The sequence below is a fragment of the Vidua chalybeata genome, chromosome 32 (genome assembly GCF_026979565.1).
Source record: "Vidua chalybeata isolate OUT-0048 chromosome 32, bVidCha1 merged haplotype, whole genome shotgun sequence".
In the NCBI taxonomy this organism is placed as follows: Eukaryota; Metazoa; Chordata; class Aves; order Passeriformes; family Viduidae; genus Vidua; species Vidua chalybeata.
In genome coordinates, this window is record NC_071561.1 from 1,104,224 (window position 1) to 1,125,087 (window position 20,864).

General features: G+C 61.7%; 2 protein-coding genes across 2 annotated transcripts; both read left to right on the forward strand.

The window, feature by feature from the left end:
• Positions 1-255: 255 nt before the first annotated feature.
• NDUFB11 (NADH:ubiquinone oxidoreductase subunit B11) lies at positions 256-1,989 on the forward strand. The gene is made up of 3 exons (XM_053968031.1): positions 256-408; positions 1,208-1,338; positions 1,817-1,989. Exons 1-3 carry the CDS (start codon positions 256-258, stop codon positions 1,938-1,940), a joined length of 408 nt encoding a protein of 135 aa, XP_053824006.1. The 3' UTR covers positions 1,941-1,989.
• Positions 1,990-2,884: 895 nt separating this feature from the next.
• UBA1 (ubiquitin like modifier activating enzyme 1) lies at positions 2,885-20,820 on the forward strand. The gene is made up of 26 exons (XM_053968046.1): positions 2,885-2,972; positions 4,517-4,627; positions 5,416-5,474; positions 6,162-6,330; positions 7,281-7,415; positions 7,621-7,727; positions 8,147-8,237; positions 8,632-8,764; positions 8,998-9,095; positions 9,607-9,753; positions 10,254-10,409; positions 10,973-11,083; positions 11,560-11,640; positions 12,133-12,288; positions 13,040-13,205; positions 13,624-13,820; positions 14,321-14,385; positions 15,420-15,615; positions 16,940-17,014; positions 17,372-17,561; positions 18,165-18,253; positions 18,342-18,434; positions 18,907-19,098; positions 19,498-19,599; positions 19,731-19,831; positions 20,508-20,820. The coding sequence occupies exons 2-26, from the start codon at positions 4,517-4,519 to the stop codon at positions 20,641-20,643; spliced, it is 3,156 nt and encodes a 1,051-aa protein (XP_053824021.1). The 5' UTR covers positions 2,885-2,972; the 3' UTR covers positions 20,644-20,820.
• Positions 20,821-20,864: the final 44 nt, after the last annotated feature.

A 20,864-nucleotide genomic window follows, 5' to 3' on the forward strand; every position in this document is an offset into this window, starting at 1 on the left:
ATTGGTCGGTGCTCCCGCCAGTCCGAAAACGCCGCGTTCTTATTGGCCCACGCCGTAGAGTGGGCGGTGCAGCGTTACGGCTGGCAATGATTGGCTGCGGCGTAAAATTGGGCGATCCCACATGAGGGAGTAGGCGGGACAAAGTAAGCACAGCGCTGTGATTGGCTGCGCAGCGCGGGGGCGGGACTTAACACCAATGCGAGGTCGCGATTGGCCGGATTGAGCGGAAAAGGCGAGGCGGAGCGGCGGGGCAAGATGGCGGCGCTGTGGCGGGCGCTGCGGGCGCTGCGGGCGCTGCCCGCCGGGGCTCGGGGCCGCTCGGCGGCGTCGCCCGGGGCCGTGGCGCTGCCGCGGCCGCTCGGGGCCGAGGCGCACGAGGAGGAGCCGATGTTGGTGGCGCAGAGGAAGGTGAGCGGCCAAGGGCAAAGCGAGAGGGGCGGGGCTTTGTGGGGCGGGGCTTCACCGTGCTCAGGTGGTTGTGGGGCCGTGGATGGGCGGGGCCTGGGAGGGGCGTGGCCTGGGCTGAATGGGGGGGACGCATTTGGGGACCATGGGTGTGTCTCAGGGAAGGGCGTGGCCCGGGAAGGGCGTGGCCTGGAGTGTGCTAGGGGGACACACCTGGGGGTGGGGCTCAGGTGGCTCCTCTGGCCCAGTGCTCCTGGGGGAGGGGGTGGGACACACCTGGGGTTCGTGGGGGAGGGGGTGGGACACACCTGGGGTTCCTGGGGGAGGGGGTGGGACACACCTGGGGGCCCTGAGGAGGGGGTGGGACACACCTGGGGGTCGTGGGGGAGGGGGTGGGACACACCTGGGGGTCGTGGGGGAGGGGGTGGGACACACCTGGGGGCCCTGAGGAGGGGGTGGGACACACCTGGGGGTCCTGGGGGAGGGGGTGGGACACACCTGGGGGCCCTGAGGAGGGGGTGGGACACACCTGGGGGTCCTGGGGGAGGGGGTGGGACACACCTGGGGGTCGTGGGGGAGGGGGTGGGACACACCTGGGGGTCCTGGGGGAGGGGGTGGGACACACCTGGGGGCCCTGAGGAGGGGGTGGGACACACCTGGGGGTCCTGGGGGAGGGGGTGGGACACACCTGGGGGCCCTGAGGAGGGGGTGGGACACACCTGGGGGCCCTGAGGAGGGGGTGGGACACACCTGGGGGTGCCTGGGCGGGGCAGGGGGCTCACAGGACCGTCCCCCCACGCAGAACCCCGACTATCACGGCTTCTCGGCCGAGCCCGACGCCGACGTGCTGAACATGCGCGCCGCCTTCCTGGCCGGCATCTCCATCGCCGTCGTCCTGGGCTCCGTCTTCGTGCATTACCTGCCCGACTACGGGTCCGTGAGCGCGGGGTCTCACCTGGGAAACCCCCTCGGGGTGAAGAGGGGTAGCCCCAAAAGGAGCTTGCGGGGAAGCTGTGGAGGGGCTCTGAACCAAATTTTTGGAGTTTAAAGGGGTTTTTTGGGGTGTCTGTGGGGTCTCCTGAGAGTTCTGTAGGAGCTCACGAGGGAACTTGGGGGCCAACAAGACCCCCCTGTGCAGCCTATGGGCGTCTTCACGAATTTTTTTGGGGTCTGTAGGGCGCTGGGCAGCTCTGGGGGTGTCCATAGGAGCCCATGGGGGGTGGGGGATAATATATGGGGGATCTGGGAGAGGATTTAGGGGGCTACAGAGCCCTGGGGGGGCTTAGGGTGGACTCTATAGGGACAGCTGGGCCCTTGAGGAGGGAGGAATTTGGACACCGGGCAGGGGGTTTGGGATGTCCCCATGGATCCCCAAGGGGTGGGGCTCACCTGTCCACCCCCTGCCCCACAGGCTGCAGCAGTGGGCGCGGCGCGAGGCCGAGATCCAGGTGCGGGAGCGGGAGCGCCGGGGGCTGCCCCTGCTCACCTCCAACTACTACGACCCCAAGCGGCTCTCCCTGCCCCCCCCGGAGTGACCCCAGACCCCGGTGCTGGTTTGTGAATAAAGTTCTGGGTCCCCCTCGACTCCTGCGCCTTTTATTTCGGGGGGGAGGAACAAGAAACTACATCTCCCAGCGGCCCTTGCAGCTCTGTGACGTCAGCAGACCGCGACACCATGCGGAAATGGCGCCCTGGTCCCCACGGCCCATCCCATGAGCCCCTAGGGATCCCCGCAGCCCCTGTGAGCCCCCCATGGCCCCCTACAGCCACGCAAGCCCCCCATAACCTGCCAGCGAGCCCCTCTAGGGCCCTGGAGACCCCCGAGGCTCCTCACGCTCTCCCTGGGCTGCCGTAGACCCCCCTCGGTCCCCTATAGCCCGCTCAGGGCCTCCCCACGCCCCTGTGTGTAGCCCCCTGTGGCTCTGAGGGCCCCCGTTAGGCTTCTATAGGTTCCTGCATTACTTCAGAGACTTCGATTTAAATTTTTCTATGTGGTTCCCCATAGTTGTGCAATTCGGCATGACACTACGTAAAGTGTTCCGCGGTTTCCTGCGGGCTCTTTAAGCGCTCCTACAAGCCTCTGATCGGCCCCTATAGACCCCCACACGCCCCCCCTTGGGTCCCTATAGCCCCCCACGGGCCGCTATAGCTCCCAGACCCCCCCGAACCCCGCCATAGCTCCCCGCACTCCGCCTTTCCAGCCTCATGTCCCCTCTCGGCCGCCGTCGGGGCGGTGCGCGCCGCGCCGTGTCACGAGGCCGCGTAGGGGGCGTGGCCTTCCCCATCCGGGACTCTGCGGCAGGAAAAGGGGCGTGGCCAGCCGGGGCGCGCCCGCCCAATCCTCGCGTCGGGTGAGGCGGGGAGGGAGGGGGCGGGCGGTGGCGGGAGGAGACAGCCAATGAGAGCGCGAAGCCGGGCGGCGCTGACCAATGGGAGAGCGCGGGGGGCGGGGCCTCTCGCGCGCAGGGAGGGGGCGGCGGGTGGCAGCGGCCGCGGCCGCCATCTTGTCGCGGAGGAGCCGAGCGGAGCGGGCGGGACCCGGCGGCGGGGCCTGGACAGCGACATTGGTGCGGGGCCGGGGGCGAGCCCGGGGCTCCTCGGGGGCTGCCCCGGCCTGGAGGGGCGCGGGGAGGCGGCCCCGAGGCCGCCGTGTGCGGCCCTGCCTTGAGGGAGCCGGCGCCGGGCCTGAGGGGGCCGGGGGGGAGCTGTGAGGGGGAATCGCCCCCCCCCCCCCCACACCGGGACCCTCAGGGTGGGGAGCGCGGGCTGGGACTGCGACCCCCGCTCGGGGACCCCCGAGGATGGGGAACCCCCCGGGTGGGACCCCCGGTTAATGGGAAACGCCCGCAAGGGAGGCCCCGAGGGCGGGATGGGACCCCCGGGACCCCCGCGGGTTCCCCGGTGCCGGGAGCGCTCTCAGGTGGGGGGGGGGCGGTGCTGTGCCTGGGTCTGGGGGTTGCTGGTGTGGTCTGATGTCCCTTAGTGCCACCTCGCTGTCCCCAAGTGTCCCTCCCCACCCTTCTGTCTGTCCCTCCGTCCCTGCGTGTCGCCCTGTCCGTCCCAGGTGTCGCCGGGGCGGTGACAACCAATGGGACAGCGCGGGGGCTGTCGCACCTGGTGGCCCCGCCCGTGACCCCATTCGCCTGGTGTCACCCTCTGTGTCCCCGCTGTCACCTGGTGTCACCCTCTGTGTCCCCGCTGTCACCTGGTGTCACCCTGCATCACCCTCTCCATCCCTGCGTGTCCCTCGGTGCCACCTCCAGTGTCACCTGGTGTCGCCTGCAGCATCATCCCCTGTGCCTGGTGTCACCTCTTGTCACCAGTGTGTCACCGTGTCCTGCTCGGTGCCACCCTGTGTGTCACCCCTTGCTGTCGGTGACCTCAGGTCACCACAGCTGTCACCTCTTGCCCCCAGTGTGACCCCGTGTCTCTCCCAGTGTCCCCACTGTCCCCAGCACTGTCCCCGTGTGACCCTGCCTGTCCTCTGCCCCTGTCCCTAAATGTCCAGCTGACCCCTGGCAGTCCCCAAATGTCCAGTTCCTTGCTGTCCCTGTCCCCAGCTGTCCCCTGACCTGTCCTTGTCCGCAGCTGTCCCCTGACCTGTCCTTGTCCCCAGATGTCCAGCTTCCCTCTGCCCATGGATGTCCAGACCCTCTCTTTGTCCCCAGCTGTCCCTGTGTGTCCCCTGACCTGTCCTTGTCTCTTGGTGTCCTCAGCTGTCCTTTGATCTGTCCCTGTGCATCCCCTGACCCTCACCTTGTCCCCGTGTGTCCCCTGACTGTCCCTGTCCCCAGATGTCCCCTGACTGTCCCTGTCCCCAGATGTCCCCTGACTGTCCCCTGACTGTCCCTGTCCCCTGACTGTCCCCTGACTGTCCCTGTCCCCAGATGTCCCCTGACTGTCCCCTGACTGTCCCTGTCCCCAGATGTCCCCTGACTGTCCCTGTCCCCAGATGTCCCCTGACTGTCCCTGTCCCTGTCCCCAGATGTCCCCTGACTGTCCCTGTCCCTGTCCCCAGATGTCCCCTGACTGTCCCTGTCCCCAGATGTCCCCTGACTGTCCCTGTCCCTGTCCCCAGATGTCCCCTGACTGTCCCTGTCCCTGTCCCCAGATGTCCAGCTCCCCGCTGTCGAAGAAGCGCCGCGTCTCTGGGTCAGAGCCACCGACGGGCTCCAGCCGCGCCCCTGCCCCCGCCGTGTCCCCGAGCGTCACCCCCGCCAACGTGAGTGCCACCAGCCCCTCCTGAGTGCCACCAGCCCTTCCTGAGTGCCACCAGCCCCTCCTGAGTGCCACCACCTCCTCCTGAGTGCCACCAGCCCCTCCTGAGTGCCACCACCCCCTCCTGAGTGCCACCACCCCCTCCTGAGTGCCACCACCCCCTCGGGGACCCTGAACCGCCCTCGGGGGCTTTGTCACCCTCTGGGGAGCCCGTGGTGTCATTGTCATCTCTGTGGTGCTCGGAGCTGCTGCTGGGGGTGCGGTGTCACCTGTGGGTCCTGGGGCTGTCTCCTGATGTTCCCTTACTCTGCTTGGGGTCATTTACTGTGTCTCTTTGTCCTGAGGGTGGCATTTGCCCCCCAGGTCCCCAGTGTCCCCTCCACCATGGGCAGTGTCACCCCCAAGGTGTCACCTGTGGGTATTGAGGGTGGCACGTGTCCCTCAATGTCCTTTTGATCTGCTCAGGGTCAGTCTGTTAATGATGCTTTGGTGACAATTACTGTCCTTTGCTGTCCCTCTCTTTGTCCTGAGGGTGACATTTGTCCCCCAGGTCCCCAAGGTCCTTTCAACAACGGGCAGTGTCACCCACAAGGTGTCACCTGCCCAACTGCTGTCACCACAGAGTGACACACCACCACCCTGCCATCCCTGCTGTCACCCCCTGCCACCCCTTGGGGGTCCTGCTCGCTGTCCCAGGGTGTCACAGCACCCGTTGTCACCCTCAGTGTCCCTGTGGTGACACTGCTGTCCCCTCTGTCCCTGTGGTGACACCGCTGTCCCCTCTGTCCCCAGGGAATGGCGAAGAACGGGGCCGAGGCCGAGATCGATGAGGGGCTCTACTCCCGCCAGCTGTGAGTGATGGGGACATGGGGGGGACATTTTGGGGTCCCCAAGGGGGGTTTGGGATCCCCACGGACTTGGGGGGCTCTCTATGGAGTGGGGGAGTCCCCATAGTTGGGGGTTTCCCCATGGATTTGAGGTTCCTGGTGGATTTGGGGTTTTCCCATGGATTGGGGTTTGCCCTGTGACTTGTGGGGTCCCCATGGATTTGGGGTTTCCCCACGGTTTGGGAATGTGGTATAGATTAAGGTTTTCTTATAAGTTTGGGGTTTTTAATAAGAATGGGGAGTTAAGTGGGATGCACTTGAGTTGGGGGGGGTTCTACAGCCTTGAGGGGTGTCTCCTGAGAGTTTTGGGATCCCATCGAGATTTTTGGGTTCCCGTTGAACTCTTTGGCACCTCATTGAGGTTTTTTGGGCTCCCATTGGGTTTTTGGGGTCCCCATAAACTGAGGTTCCTTATGGATTTGGGGTTTTTCCGTAGACCTGGGACCCCTCATGGGTTTGGAGATGTCTGATGGATTGAGACTTCCCCATAAATTCTGGATTTTTTACGATTTAAGGCGATTAAGCGGCACATACTCAAACCGTGGGGGAGTCTTACAACCTTCACAAGTTTCCCCTGTGAGCTTTGAGTTCCCATGGAGGTTTTTGGGGTTCCCCCTGATTTTTTTGGGGGGGTTTTTCCCCCCTCCCCAGGTACGTGCTGGGCCACGAGGCCATGAAGCGCATGCAGACCTCCAACGTGCTGGTGTCGGGGCTGCGGGGGCTGGGCGTGGAGGTGGCCAAGAACCTGGTGCTGGGGGGGGTCAAATCCGTCACCCTGCACGACCCCCACCCCGCAGCCTGGGCCGACCTGGCCTCCCAGGTGGGTCCTTGTGGGGTTTCCTGGCCTTTTTTCGGGGTTCTTTACCCTAAATCCTCGTTAATTGCCGCGTTTGGGGGCTTGAGTTTCTTCTGGGTGTGAGGGGATTTTGGAGGGAGGCTTGTCGGCGTGATTTTGGGGGAGGGTTGGGCTGTTTGGGGGGGTTTTGGAGATGTTTGGGGTTGGTTTTGGAGATGCTGGGAGTGCACTGTGGGGAATTTGGGGTGTTTTGGGGATGTTTTTGGGGTTGTAGGGGGTGTTTGAAGGGTGTTTTGGGTTTGTTTTGGGTTTTTTTAGAGGTTCCAGCCCCCCTGAGCCCTTGTTCCCCCCCAGTTCTACCTGGGGGAGGAGGATTTGGGGATGTTTGGGGGATGTTTTTGGGCTTTTATTGTGGATGTTTTCAGGGTTGTTTATGGCGATGTTTTCGGGGTTGTTTATGGGGATGTTTTCAGGGTTGTTTTGGGGATGTTTTGAGGATGTTTTGGGGTTTTTTTGGGGATGTTTTTGGGGTTGTTTTGAGGATGCTTTGAGGTTGTTTTTGGGGATGTTTTTGGGGTTTTGGGGTTGTTTTGAGGATGTTTTGGGGTTTTGGGGTTGTTTTGGAGATGTTTTTGGGGATGTTTTTGGGGATGTTTTTGGAGTTTTGGGGTTGTTTTCGGGATGTTTTGGGGTTGTTTTTGGGGTTGTTTTTGGGGTTGTTTTGGGGATGTTTTTGGGGATGTTTTTAGAGTTTTGGGGTTGTTTTCGGGATGTTTTGGGGTTGTTATGGGGATGTTTTTGGGGTTGTTTTTGGGGTTGTTTTGAGGATGTTTTGGGGTTGTTTTTGGGGTTGTTTTGAGGATGTTTTGGGGTTGTTTTGGGGATGTTTTGGGGATGTTTTTGGGGTTGTTTTGGGGATGTTTTTGGGGTTGTTTTGAGGTATTTTAGGGTTTCCTGCCCCTCGTTCTCCCCAGTTCTACCTGCGGGAGGAGGACGTGGGGCGCAGCCGGGCCGAGGCCACGCTGCCGCGCTTGGCCGAGCTCAACTCCTACGTGGCCGTGAGCAGCACCCGGGAGCCGCTGTCCCAGGAGCTGCTGGGCACATTCCAGGTAACCTGGCACAGGTGTGCCCACCTGGGCACAGGTGTAACCCCCTCAGACAGGTGTGCCCACCTGGGGGGGCGGCAGATGGCCCAGGTAGTCCAGGTGGATGCGCCAGGTGAGCCGAGGGGGTGGCCCAGGTAGGTGGCCTAGGTGACTCAGCTGAGTGCCCAGGTGGGTGCCCAGGTGAGTGCCCAGGTGCCCTGTCCCACAGGTGGTGGTGCTGACCAACTCCCCGCTGGAGGAGCAGCTCTGGGTGGGCGATTTCTGCCACAGCCACGGCATCAAACTGGTGGTGGCCGACACACGCGGGCTCTTCGGGTGAGGGGCACCCCCAAATGGGGTCCTTTTGGGGGTCCCTTTTGGGGTGGGTCCTTTTTGGGGTTGGATTTTTGGAGTGGATCCCTTTTGGGGCATGTGTCTTTTGGGGTTGGATTTTTGGGGTGGGATTTTTAGGAAGTTCTTTTTTGGCATTAGGGTGAATCCCTTTTGGGGTGGGGATTTTATGGTGGATCGCTTTTGGGATGGGGATTTTAGGGTGAGGGTTTTATGGTAGATCACTTTTGAGGCAGGATTTTTAGAAGATTCTTTTCAGGGGTGGGATTTTAGGGTGGGAATTTCAGAGTATATCCCTTTTAGGAGGGATTTTTAGGAGATTCTTTTCTGCTATGGGATTTTTGGAGTGGGATTTTAGGCTGGATCCCTTTTGGGGTTCCACGCTGACCCCCCCCCCCTTGCAGGCAGCTGTTCTGTGACTTTGGGGACGACATGGTGGTGACAGACCCCAACGGGGAGCAGCCCCTCAGTGCCATGGTGTCCATGGTCACCAAGGTATGGGGAGGGGACAGCTCGGGGGTGTCCCCACATGGCTGTCCAGGGGGGTTTTGGGGTGTCCTGGTGCCCTCAGCAGCCCCTGTGTCCCTCCAGGGGGGTTCCTGCGTGTCCCTCAGCACCCAATGTCCCCTGACGGTACCCCATGTCCCCAGGGCTGTCCTGGGGAGGTTCCTGAGTCCCCCCCCGTGTCCCCTGATGGTGCCTCATGTCCCCCAGAGCTGTTCCTGTGTCCCCCCCTATGTCCCCAACCGTGTCCTGTGTCCCCAGGGCTGTCCTGGGGAGGTCCCTGAGTCCCCCCTCTGTCCCCTGACCGTGTCCTGTGTCCCCAGGGCTGTCCTGGGGAGGTCCCTGAGTCCCCCCTCTGTCCCCTGACCGTGTCCTGTGTCCCCAGGGCTGTCCTGGGGAGGTGACCTGCCTGGACGAGGCGCGTCACGGCTTCGAGACGGGCGACTTTGTCACCTTCACGGAGGTGGAGGGGATGGAGGAGCTGAACCGCTGCGGGCCCGTGGAGATCCGCGTGCTGGGTGAGCCCTGGCTTTGGGGGGCCCCTCACCTTTTGGGGCCCTTTTGGCGTCTCTGAGGCACCTGGGGCTGTCCTGGGGAGGTCTCTGAGGCACTTGGGAGCACTTTTTGGGGTCTCTGAGGCACCTGGGGCCATTCCTGGGGTGCCCTCCTCACCCGGGGCTCTTCCGGTGGGGTCTCTGAGGCACCTGGGTCCCTTTTTTGGGGTGCCCCAGTGACACCCCCGTGTCCCCAGGGCCCTACACGTTCAGCATTGGCGACACCAGCGGCTACGGGGACTACGTGCGGGGTGGCATCGTCACCCAGGTCAAGATGCCCAAGCACATCCACTTCGTGAGTGGCACTGGGATGGACTGGGGGGCACTGGGAGGGCACTGGGAAGGACTTGGGGGCCAGTGGGTTATAGTGGGCTATACTGGGTTATATTGGTTTGTACTGGGTTGTACTGGGCTGTATAGGGTTATAGTGGGTTATATTGGGCTATACTGGGTTATACTGGGTTGTATTGGACTGTATTGGATTGTACTGGGCTATACGGGTTTATATTGGGCTCTGCTGGTTTATACTAACATGTACTGGGTTATACTGGACTGTACTGGTTTATATTGGATTGTACCAGTTTATATTGGTTTACGCTAGGGTATATTGGGTTATACGGGGCTGTACTGGTTTATACTGGTTTATACTGGGGTATATTTTGGTGTGCTGGTTTATACCAAGCTGTATTGGTTTATATTGGTTTACGCTGGGGTGCTCTCTCCAGAAATGGTTGCAGGATGTGCTTAGGGGGTACTGGGCTGTACTGGTTTATACTGGGATGTCACCTGTCCCCGTCCTGTCCCAGAAACGGTTGCGGGACGCGCTGGCCGAGCCCGAGATGATGGTGACGGATTTTGGGAAGGCCGAGAGGCCCTCGATGCTGCACTGGGCGTGGCAGGGCCTGCACCGCTTCCTGCGGCAGCACGGCCGCGCCCCGCGGCCCCGCCACCAGGTGGGGACACCGTGGGGACACCGGGATGTTGGGGGTGTTGGAAGCCACCATGATCTGCCCCATCGTGGCCGCTCCCAGGGTCCCGTCACCAGCTGGTGACACTGGAGACATTGAGGGTGCTGGGGACATGGAGGCCACCATGACCTGCCCCAACACAGTGTTCCTGGGGTCCTGGTGACGCTGCGGACATTGAGGGTGTTGGGGACATGGAGGTCACCAGGACCCCACCAGAATTTGGGAACATCAAAGGGGTTGGGGGTGGTTGGGTCTTGGAGGGACATGGGGGACATGGGGCCACTGGGTCCTGCAGCAAGAGGGACCCTCACCATGGTCCCGTTATCTCTTAGGGACACTGGTGACATCATTCGGGGTTGTCATAGACTGTGGAGTGGCTTTTGGGGATACTGAGGCCATGGAGGCCACCAAGCCCTGCTCGTGGTCCCTCCCCACTGTCCCCAGTGCTGTCCCCAGCACCGTGTCCCTGTCCTTGTCCCCGACAGGGTGACGCAGCGGAGGTGGTGGCCCTGACCAAGGAGGTGGCCGCGGGGGCTGAGCTGGACGAGGAGCTGGTGCGGGAATTGGCCTTCCAGGCCACCGGCGACCTGGCCCCGGTCAACGCCTTCATCGGCGGCCTGGCCGCGCAGGAGGTCATGAAGGTACCGTGTCCCCATGTCCCCAAGGCCACCTGGGGCTGCTGTCCCCATGTGTCACAGCTGGAGTCGCTCACCTGGGCCTGCCTGGGGTACCAGACTCAGTGTCTGTGTCCCCTGGTGGTGTCCCCTGGGGTCACTGCAGTGTCCCTGAGGTGGTCACTGGGGTTCCCCCGATGTCACTGCCTTGTCCTTGTCCTGTCCCTGATGTGTCCCCTGGGTCCCTGTCCCTGACATGTTTCCAGGTTCCTGTCCCTGATGTGTCCACCAGGGTCCCAGCCCTCTCCCTGACATGTCCCCTGGGATGTCCCCAATGTGTCTCCCAGTGTCCTGTCCCTGATGTGTCCCCAGGACGTCCCTGATCAGTCCCTTGGGATGTCCCTCACGTGTCCCTCAGTATTTTCTTGTCCCTATCCTTGTCTTTGGGCTGTTCTTTTCCCTGACATGTCCCTGGGCTCTCCCTGACATGTCCCTGGGCCGTCCCTGACTGTCCCTGGGCTGTCCCCGTCCTCGGGTTGTCCCTGTCCCTAACTGTCCCTGACTGTCCCCGGGCTGTCCCTGTCCCCCAGGCCGTGTCGGGGAAGTTCACGCCCATCACGCAGTGGCTTTACTTCGACGCGCTCGAGTGTCTGCCCGAGGAGAACCGCGACACGCTGCTCACCGAGGAGCAGTGCCGGCCGGTGAGGGGACACGGGGACACCTGGGGGGGCTGGGGGACACCTGGGGGGGCTGGGGGACACCAGAGGAGCAGTGACAGCTGGTGAGGGGACACGGGGACACCTTGCGGGGGGCTGGAGAACATCTGAGGGGGCTGGGGGACCCCAGCTGGGGGACACGAGAAGAGTAGTGCCAGCTAGTGAGGAGACACCTTGTGGGGCTGGGGACACCCCTGGGGGGCTGGGGACACCCCTGGGTGGTGTCACTTTGGGGGATCATCAATTGGAAGATGTTGGTTGGGAGATCCCCACTGGTCACCCCGCTGGGCACAGCAGGTGCCTCACAGGGTGAGGGTGGCCACCAAGCACCCGTGGTCATTCCATGGAGGACACAGCCACGGCTGCTGTCACCCCTGAGTCCCCGTGGTGGCTCTGCAGCCCCGGGGGTGTCCCCTGGCAGGTGACACAGCCAGGTGACGCCGGTGTCACATCGTCCCCAGCGCAACAGCCGCTACGACGGGCAGATCGCCGTGTTCGGGGCCGAGCTGCAGGCCAAGCTGGGCGCCCAGAAGTACTTTGTGGTCAGTGTCCCCAATGTCCCCATGTCCCCAGTGTCCTCACGTGTGTCTCCTTTCATCCATGATTTTCTTGTGTTGTCACCTGTTCCTCAAATGTCACTGAATTTCCCTTCGGGGATTTACCAAGTGTCACCTCTCCCACCCGCATGTCCCCAGCCCTCCTGGGCCACCCTAAGTGTCCCCACGTGTCCCTTCGGTGTCCCCTGGTGTCCTCACATGTTTCGTGATTGTTCCTTCAAGTGATCCACGTGTCCTCGATGTCCCTCGTGTTCCCAACTCTGTTCAAGTGTCCTCTGAGTGTCCCCAAGTGTCCCCTCACCCCTATCCCTTTCCCACCATGCGTCTCCAACCACACAGGCCACTTCCTGCCGTGTCCCCACATGTCCCCACCTGTCCCCAACCCCATGGGCCACCTCCTGCTGTGTCCCCACATGTCCCCAACCCTGTGAGCCACCTCGTGCTCTGTCCCCACGTGTCCCCACGTGTCCCCGGCAGGTGGGGGCGGGGGCCATTGGCTGCGAGCTGCTCAAGAACTTCGCGATGGTGGGACTGGGCTGCGGCCCCGAGGGCAGCGTCACCGTCACCGACATGGACACCATCGAGAAGTCCAACCTCAACCGCCAGTTCCTCTTCCGGCCGTGGGACGTCACGGTGAGGGCTGGGAGCGGCCGGAGGGTTGGCCAACGTTGGGTTGGCTACGCCAAGCTGGAGTGGGCGGGGAGGAAGGAGTTGGGGGGACAATGAGGGGCAGAGTTTGGGGGGGTCTCGAGGGGCAGAGCCAGTGGGGAGTTGGGCAGCCACCCTTAAGGTGCTGCCATTGAGTTGGTCATGGTCAATGGTTGAGTTTCATGCTCAATGTCAAGGATTGAGTTTTGTGCTCAACATCAGCAGTTGAGTCATGCTCAACATCAACAGTTGAGGTTTTTGGCCAATGTCACCATTAGAGTTTCTTAGTCAACATCAACAGTTGAGTTTTTTGGCCAACGTTTCAGGTTGAGTTTTGTGCTCGTTAGCTTCTTGGCCAACATCAACAGTCAAGTTTCACGCACAATATCGACCGTTGAGTTTCTTTGCTAGCGTCAACGGTTGAATTTTCTGGCCAACGTCAATGATTGAGTTTTGTGCTCAACATTAACGGTTGAGTTTCTTGGCCAACATCAACAATTGAGTTTTATGCTCAATGTCGATGGTTGAGTTTCTTGGCCAATGACAACGATTGTTTTTCCTGGTTAACATCAATGGTTGAATTTTGTGCTGCACGTCAACAGCTGAGTTTCTTGGCGAACATCAGTCTTGGCGATTGAGTTTCTGAGATATGTCACTGCATTAGGAAAGGGGCGTGGCCTACAAGGGCGTGTCCCAAGGGGCAGGGCTCACATCCCAGCTCTTCCCCCACCCACAGAAGCTGAAGTCGGAGCGGGCGGCGGCGGCGGCGCGGGAGATGAACCCGGCGCTGCGCGTCAGCAGCCGCACCGACCGCGTGGGCCCCGACACCGAGCGCGTCTACGACGACGACTTCTTCGAGGGGCTGGACGGCGTGGCCAACGCGCTGGACAACGTGGACGCACGTGAGCACGGGGGGCTGGGGGCTGCAGAGACCTCTGGGGGTGCTGGAGCGACCCTTGGGGGGCTGGAGGGACCCTTGGGGGGGCTATGGGGATCCATGGAGGGCTATGGAGACCCTTGGAGGGCTGCCCCATAGCCCCTGCTTGTGCCCCATATCTGAGGGTTCCCCACAGCCCCTGGGGGTGCCCCATATCAGAAGGTGCCCCATATTTGAGGGTACCCCACATCTAGGTCTCCCACAGCCCCTGAGGCGCCCCGTATTCATGGGGTGCCCCATTACCCCCAAAGATTCTAGGCAGTGTGTACTGTGGGCTGCCCCATATGTGGGGGTGCCCCATATGCCCTGAGGGTGCCCTGTACCCCCTGGGGTGCCCCACAGCCCCCTGGCGTGCCCCATAACTGCCCCCCACCCCCGGGCAGGGCTGTACATGGACCGGCGCTGCGTTTATTACCGGAAGCCGCTGCTGGAGTCGGGCACGCTGGGCACCAAGGGCAACGTGCAGGTGGTGATCCCGTTCCTGAGCGAGTCCTACAGCTCCAGCCAGGACCCCCCCGAGAAGGCCATTCCCATCTGCACCCTCAAGAACTTCCCCAACGCCATCGAGCACACGCTGCAGGTGCGTCCAGGTGTGCCCAGGGGCACCTGGCGGGCGTGGGGGGCACCTGGTGTGTACGGCTGGAGCGTGCCCAGGTGGTGTTTCGGGGGGTTCCAGATGGCTGGGTGGCATTTGAGGGGTCCTGGAGAGCACAGGGGTCCCATTTTGAGGTATCTCAGACTCTGAGTTTCCTGCTTTTTGGGGTCTTGGAGTTGGGGTTTGGTGGGGGGGTCTTAGACACCTATTTCCCTGGTTTTGGGGGGTTGTGGTTTGGGGGGTTCTGAACACTGGGGTTGTGGTTTAGGGGGTGTCCTGGACACTGGGGTCCCATTTTGGGAGATCCCAGACACTATGTTCCCTGGTTTTGGGGGTCCTGGACACTAAAGTGCCCATTTTGGGGGGTCCTGGACATGGGGGTTCCATTTTGGGGGATCCCAGACACCAGGTTTCCTGGTTTGGGGGTGTCCTGTTTTGGGGTTCCCCTGGTGCCAGGACCCCCCAGTGACACCCCCTTGTCGCAGTGGGCGCGTGACGAGTTCGAGGGGCTCTTCAAGCAGCCGGCCGAGAACGTGAACCAGTACCTGATGTGAGTGTGGGGATGGGCACCCCAAATCCCACTGGATCCCCCCCCCAAATCCGACTGGAGTCCCCCAGGGACCCCAAATTCCTGGAACACACCCTGCACCCTCTGACCCTCCCATAACCCCCTGTACCCCCATAAGCCCTGTACCCCGCTTTCCCCCCAGAAACCCCAAGTTCCTGGAGCACACACTGTGCCCTGTGATGCCCCCCTAACCCCCTGCACCCCCTTTTTCCCCCAGGGACCCCAAATTCCTGGAGCAGACCCTATGCCTGATAGGGACCCCTGTGACCCCCCCATAGCTCCCCTAACCCCTGCACCCCCTTTTTCCCCCAGAGACCCCAAATTCCTGGAGCACACACTGTGCCCTGTGATGCCCCCCTAACTCCCCGTACCCCTTTTTCCCCCCGGGGACCCCAAGTTCCTGGAGCACACCCTGTGCCTGGCAGGGACCCCTGTGACCCCCCCGTACCCCGTTTTTCCCCCCAGGGACCCCAAGTTCCTGGAGCTCACCCTGCACCTGGCAGGGACCCCTGTGACCCCCCCATAGCTCCCCTAACCCCTGCACCCCCTTTTTCCCCCAGAGACCCCAAATTCCTGGAGCACACACTGTGCCCTGTGATGCCCCCCTAACTCCCCGTACCCCTTTTTCCCCCCGGGGACCCCAAGTTCCTGGAGCACACCCTGTGCCTGGCAGGGACCCCTGTGGCCCCCCATAACCCCTATGAGCCCCCCCCCAACCCCCCATACCCCGTTTTTCCCCCCAGGGACCCCAAGTTCCTGGAGCTCACCCTGCACCTGGCAGGGACCCCTGTGACCCCCCCTAACCCCTGTGACCCCCCCGTACCCCGTTTTTCCCCCCAGGGACCCCAAGTTCCTGGAGCGCACCCTGCGCCTGGCAGGGACCCCTGTGACCCCCCATAACCCCTGTGACCCCCCCCGTACCCCGTTTTTCCCCCCAGGGACCCCAAGTTCCTGGAGCACACCCTGTGCCTGGCAGGGACCCCTGTGACCCCCCTGTACCCCGTTTTTCCCCCCAGGGACCCCAAGTTCCTGGAGCGCACGCTGCGCCTGGCGGGCACGCAGCCGCTGGAGGTGCTGGAGGCCGTGCAGCGCAGCCTGGTCAGCGACCGGCCCCGCGCCTGGCCCGACTGCGTGGCCTGGGCCTGCCGGCACTGGCACCGCCAGTACAGCAACAACATCCGCCAGCTGCTGCACAACTTCCCCCCGGGACAGGTGGGAGAGCTTAATTAATTTGTTAATTAATTAATTACCTCATTAGTCCTGATTAGTTATCCTATTAACAGCATTAGTTACCCTATTTGCCCCCATTGCTTCATTCACCCCAACCTCATTTCCCCCAACATCCGCCAGCTGCTGCACAACTTCCCCCCTGGACAGGTGGGAGAGCTTAATTAACATGTTATTTAATTAGTTACCTCGTTAGCCCTGATTACCTTATTAACCCCATTAGTTACCTTATTTACTTTCATTGCTTCATTTACCCCTACCTTATTTAACCCAATGTCCACCAGCTGCTGCACAACTTTCCCCCTGGACACGTGGGAGAGCTTAATTAACACATTATTTGATTAGTTACCTCGTTAGCCCTGATTAGTTATCCTATTAACAGCATTAGTTACCTTATTTGCCCCCATTGCTTCATTCACCCCAACCTCATTTACCCCAACATCCACCAGCTGCTGCACAACTTCCCCCCTGGACAGGTGGGAGAGCTTAATTAACATGTTATTTAATTAGTTACCTCGTTAGCCCTGATTACCTTATTTAACCCAATGTCCACCAGCTGCTGCACAACTTCCCCCCTGGACAGGTGGGAGAGCTTAATTAACGTGTTATTTAATTAGTTATCTTGTTAGCCCTGATTACCTTACTAACCCCATTAGTTACCTTATTCCATTGCTTCATTTACCCCCACCTTATTTAACCCATTGTCCGCCAGCTGCTGCACAATTTCCCCCCTGGACAGGTGAAAGAGCTTAATTAATTTGTTATTTAATTAATTATCTCATTAATCCTGATTGATTACCTTATTAACCCTATTACTTAACCTTATTTACCTCCATTGTTTCATTTACCCCAACATCTACCAGCTGCTGCACAGCTTTCCCTTGGGACAGGTGGAAGTGCCTTTGTTACCTTGTTCATTTAATCAATTACCTTATTAGCCCTGATTGATTAGCACATTAACCCCATTAATTACCTCATCTACTCCCATTCCTTCTTTTACCCCAACACCCGCCAGCTACTGCACAACTTCTCCCCAGGAGAGGTGGGCACCACCATTAATTATCTCCTTAAATCTTATTAATTATCTCCTTAACTCAAGTTAATTTCCTTGTTAACACCCGTTACCTTGTTAACCCTGTTAATTACTTTATTTACCCCAATATCTGCCAGACAGTGGGCACCCCTTGATTACATCATTAATCTAATTGATACATTGTTGACCTAAACAATTGGCTCAGTAACTCCAATTAATTGCTTATAAAGCTCAATGAATGACCTCGTTAACCCTGATTTTCTCCCTCCCCTCCAGAAAACAAACTCGGGGACCCTGTTCTGGTCGGGGCCCAAGCGCTGCCCCCACCCCCTCGTGTTCGACCCTGACAATGTGAGTGGGGTCACCTGGGGGAGGGGCTGGGCCACTGGGGGTGGGGACATCACCTTTGTCACCTGGAGGTGGGGACATCACCTGTGTCACCTGGGGGAGGAGCTGGGTCACTGGGGGTGGGGACATCACCTGTGTCACCTGGGGGAGGAGCTGGGTCACTGGGGGTGGGGACATCACCTGTGTCACCCGTGTCAGCTGGGGTGGGGACATCACCTGTGTCACCTGGGGGAGGCGCTGTGCCCTGTGGGTGTCACCCCTGTCTCTCTGAGTGCCACCCCTGCCCCTGTGGGTGCCACCTGCCCCCTGTGGGTGCCACCCCTGCCCGTCTGGGTGCCACCTGTCCCCTGTGTCCCCCAGCCCCTGCACCTGGACTACGTGGTGGCGGCGGCGAACCTGTTTGCGCAGAGCTACGGCATCGCGGGCTCGCGGGACCGGGCGGCCGTGGCCGAGCTGCTGCGGCACGTGCGCGTGCCGCCCTTCGCGCCCAAGGCCGGCGTGCGCATCCACGTGTCCGACCAGGAGCTGCAGAGCGCCAGCGCCGCGCTGGGTACGGCACGGCGGGCACTGGGAGAGGGGCTAGGGGCTACTGGGGGTTACTGGGAGAGGGCCTAGGGGCTACTGGGGGTTACTGGGAGAGGGCCTAGGGGCTACTGGGGGTTACTGGGAGAGGGGCTGGGGGACTGGGAGAGGGAGTGGGGGTAACTGGGAGAGGGACTGGGGGTTACTGGGAGAGGGGCTGGGGCACTGGGGGACTGGGAAAGGGACTGGGGGTAACTGGGAGAGGGACTGGGGGGACTGGGAGAGAGACTGGGGGTTACTGGGAGAGGGACTGGGGGTTGCTGGGGGTACTGGGGAGCACTGGGAGAAGGGCTGGGGCACTGGGAGAGGGGCCAGGGGTACTGGGGGGCACTGGGAGAGGGACTGGGGGCATTGGGAGAAGGGCTGGGGATACTGGGAGAGGGACTGAAAGTACTTGGGGGCTGCCAATGCCACACTGGGCACAGAGGGAGCACTGGGGGGGCTTTGCCACTTTGGGTGAGGGGCTGGGGGTCCCACGGGTGTCAGGGTGGTGCCATGGGGTGTCAGGGGAGTCCCACAGGTGCCAGCGGGTGCGGGGGTCCCACGTGTGCCCCTCTCTCCCTCCCCACAGACGACGGGCGCCTGGAGGAGCTGAAGGCGTCGCTGCCCAGCCCCGAGGAGCTCCCGGGGTTCCGGATGTTCCCCATCGACTTTGAGAAGGTGGGTGCTGCCCCCCTGGGTGCCCCTTGACCCCCTGGATGCCCCTTGTTCCCCTGGGTGCCCCCTATCCACCCCTGGCTGTCCCCAGGACGATGACACCAATTTCCACATGGATTTCATCGTGGCCGCCTCCAACCTGCGGGCGGAGAACTACGACATCCCCCCGGCCGACCGCCACAAGGTGGGCACTGGGGAGGGGCTGGGGCATACTGGGAGTACTGGGGGATGCTGGGGGGGGGCAGCAATGTCACTGGGGGAGCACTGTGGGAGCACTGGGGGGCTGCTAATGCCACATTGGGTGAGGGTCTGGGGGGGACCTGTGGGGTTGTTATGGGGTGTCAAAGATGCTAATGGGGTTTTTATGGGTGCTGGGGGGTGTTACGGGGTGCTCTGGGGTTTTTATGGGTGCTGGGGGGTGCTTTAGGGTATTCCAGGGGTTATTGTGGGGTGCTATGGGGTTTTTATGGGGTTATTATGGGTGCTGGGGGCTGTTTTGTGGTATTTCAGGGGTTATTCTGGGATGTGTGGGGCACACAGCCCACATGGACCCCACAGTGGCCATGGGGCCCTGGCGGGGGCTGTGAGTCCCTCAGGCTGGTTTTTGGGGCCATCTCCCCCCCCCAAACCCTAAATCCCTTTTTTCTGTCCCCCAGAGCAAACTGATCGCGGGGAAGATCATCCCGGCCATCGCCACCACCACGGCGGCCGTGGTGGGCCTGGCGTGCCTGGAGCTCTTCAAGCTGGTGCAGGGGCACCGCCGGCTGAGCTCCTACAAAAACGCCTTCCTCAACCTGGCCCTGCCCTTCGTGGGCTTCTCCGAGCCCCTCGCCTGCCCCCGCAACAAGGTGGGCACTGCCAGGGCCGGGGGGCACAGCCGTGGCAGGGCAGGGTCACTGGGGGGTGGCCGGAGGGGGTTTGGGGTTGGTGTGGGGCTGGAGTTCTCTTCCAGAGGGGATTTGGGGTCACAGTGGGACCAGGCTTCACTCCCAGAGGGGATTTGGCCTTGCAGTGGGGCTGGGCTTGGTTTCCAGACAGGATTTGAGGTTGCAGTGGGACCAGGCTCTGTTCCCAGTGGGGATTTGGGGTCGCAGTGGGGCTGGGGGTCGCTCCCAAAGGGGGTTTGGGGTCGCAGTGGGGCTGGGGGTCACTCCCAAAGGGGGTTTGGGGTCGCAGTGGGGCTGGGGGTCGCTCCCAAAGGGGATTTGGGGTCCCCCCAGCTCTGACTGTCCCTGCCATGTCCCCAGTACTACGAGGTGGAGTGGACGCTGTGGGACCGGTTCGAGGTGCAGGGGCTGCAGCCCGACGGGCAGGAGATGACCCTGCGCCAGTTCCTCGCCTACTTCAAGGTACTGGGAGGGACTGGAAGGGACTGGGAGGGGGGCAGGGGACAACTGAGGCACCCCAACCAAGAGGGGAGTGCTGGGAAGGGGGGAAAGGTTAAGCCCCTGTGCTGACCCCTGTCCCCATGTCCCCACAGAAGGAGCACCGGCTGGAGATCACCATGCTGTCCCAGGGCGTGTCCATGCTCTACTCCTTCTTCATGCCGGCCGCCAAGCTGCGCGAGCGCCACGACCAACCGTAGGGACACGGGGGACACTGGGGACACGGGTGGGGTCCAGGGCAGGGACAGGACAGCAGGGTTGGAGGAAGAGCACAGGGACAAGAACACGGCCCTGTGGTGAGGGGACGTGTCCCAGGGGTGGTGGGGACAGGGTGTGGCTGTGTCCCCTCTCTGTCCCCTCTGGGTGCCAGTGTGCCTTGGCACTCCCCATGTCCCCTCTTGTCCCTCAAGGCTGATCTCTGCCACGTGTCCCTGCCATGTCACCCTCCGATGACACAGACCATGCCACGTGCTCTGACATGTCTCTGCCACGTCCCCCCCATACCCCCAGGATGACCTATGCCACATGTCCCTGCCATGTCCCCCTATGTCCCCCTGTCCCCACAGGCTGAGAGAGACCATGCCACGTGTCCCTGCCACATCCCCTGTCCCGCAGGATGACAGAAATCACAGCTCGTGTCCTGCCTTGTCCTCCACTGTCCAAGATGACAGTGGAGACCATACCCCACGTCCCGCCATGTCTCATGTCCCCCAGGATGACCATGTCCCTGCCATGTCCCCCATGTCCCCTGTCCCCCCAGGATGACCATGCCCCTGCCATGTCCCCCATGTCCCCCAGGATGACCATGTCCCTGCCATGTCCCCTGTCCCCCCAGGATGACCATGCCCCTGCCATGTCCCCTGTCCCCGCAGGATGACAGAGATCGTGACGCGGGTGTCCAAGAAGAAGCTGGGCCGCCACGTCAAGGCGCTGGTGTTCGAGCTGTGCTGCAACGACGACAGCGACGCCGACATCGAGGTGCCCTACGTGCGCTACACCATCCGCTAGGGGGCGCCCCGCCCCGCATCTCCGCCCGGCCCCGCCCCCCGCACAGGCCACGCCCCGTCACGCCCCGCCCCTCTCCCATAGTCGTTGTTGTGTCGGCCCCGCCCCCTGGGTGGGGGCGGGGTCTGGGGGGCGGGGCGAGGGTCCCACCCAATAAACATAGACCTTGGCAAAAAGGGGGCGTGTCTGAGTCACGGGGTGCTGGCACTGCGCGTGACAGCGGT

Bases quoted from the DNA above. Each gene is read 5' to 3' on its own strand.
- NDUFB11 (XM_053968031.1), top strand. From the start codon at position 256: ATGGCGGCGCTGTGGCGGGCGCTGCGGGCGCTGCGGGCGCTGCCCGCC. The intron at 409-1,207 runs GTGAGCGGCCAA...CCCCCCACGCAG, and splicing joins TGTTGGTGGCGCAGAGGAAG to AACCCCGACTATCACGGCTT. The intron at 1,339-1,816 runs GTCCGTGAGCGC...CCTGCCCCACAG, and splicing joins CATTACCTGCCCGACTACGG to GCTGCAGCAGTGGGCGCGGC.
- UBA1 (XM_053968046.1), top strand. From the start codon at position 4,517: ATGTCCAGCTCCCCGCTGTCGAAGAAGCGCCGCGTCTCTGGGTCAGAG. The intron at 4,628-5,415 runs GTGAGTGCCACC...CTCTGTCCCCAG, and splicing joins CGAGCGTCACCCCCGCCAAC to GGAATGGCGAAGAACGGGGC. The intron at 19,099-19,497 runs GTGGGCACTGCC...CCATGTCCCCAG, and splicing joins TCGCCTGCCCCCGCAACAAG to TACTACGAGGTGGAGTGGAC.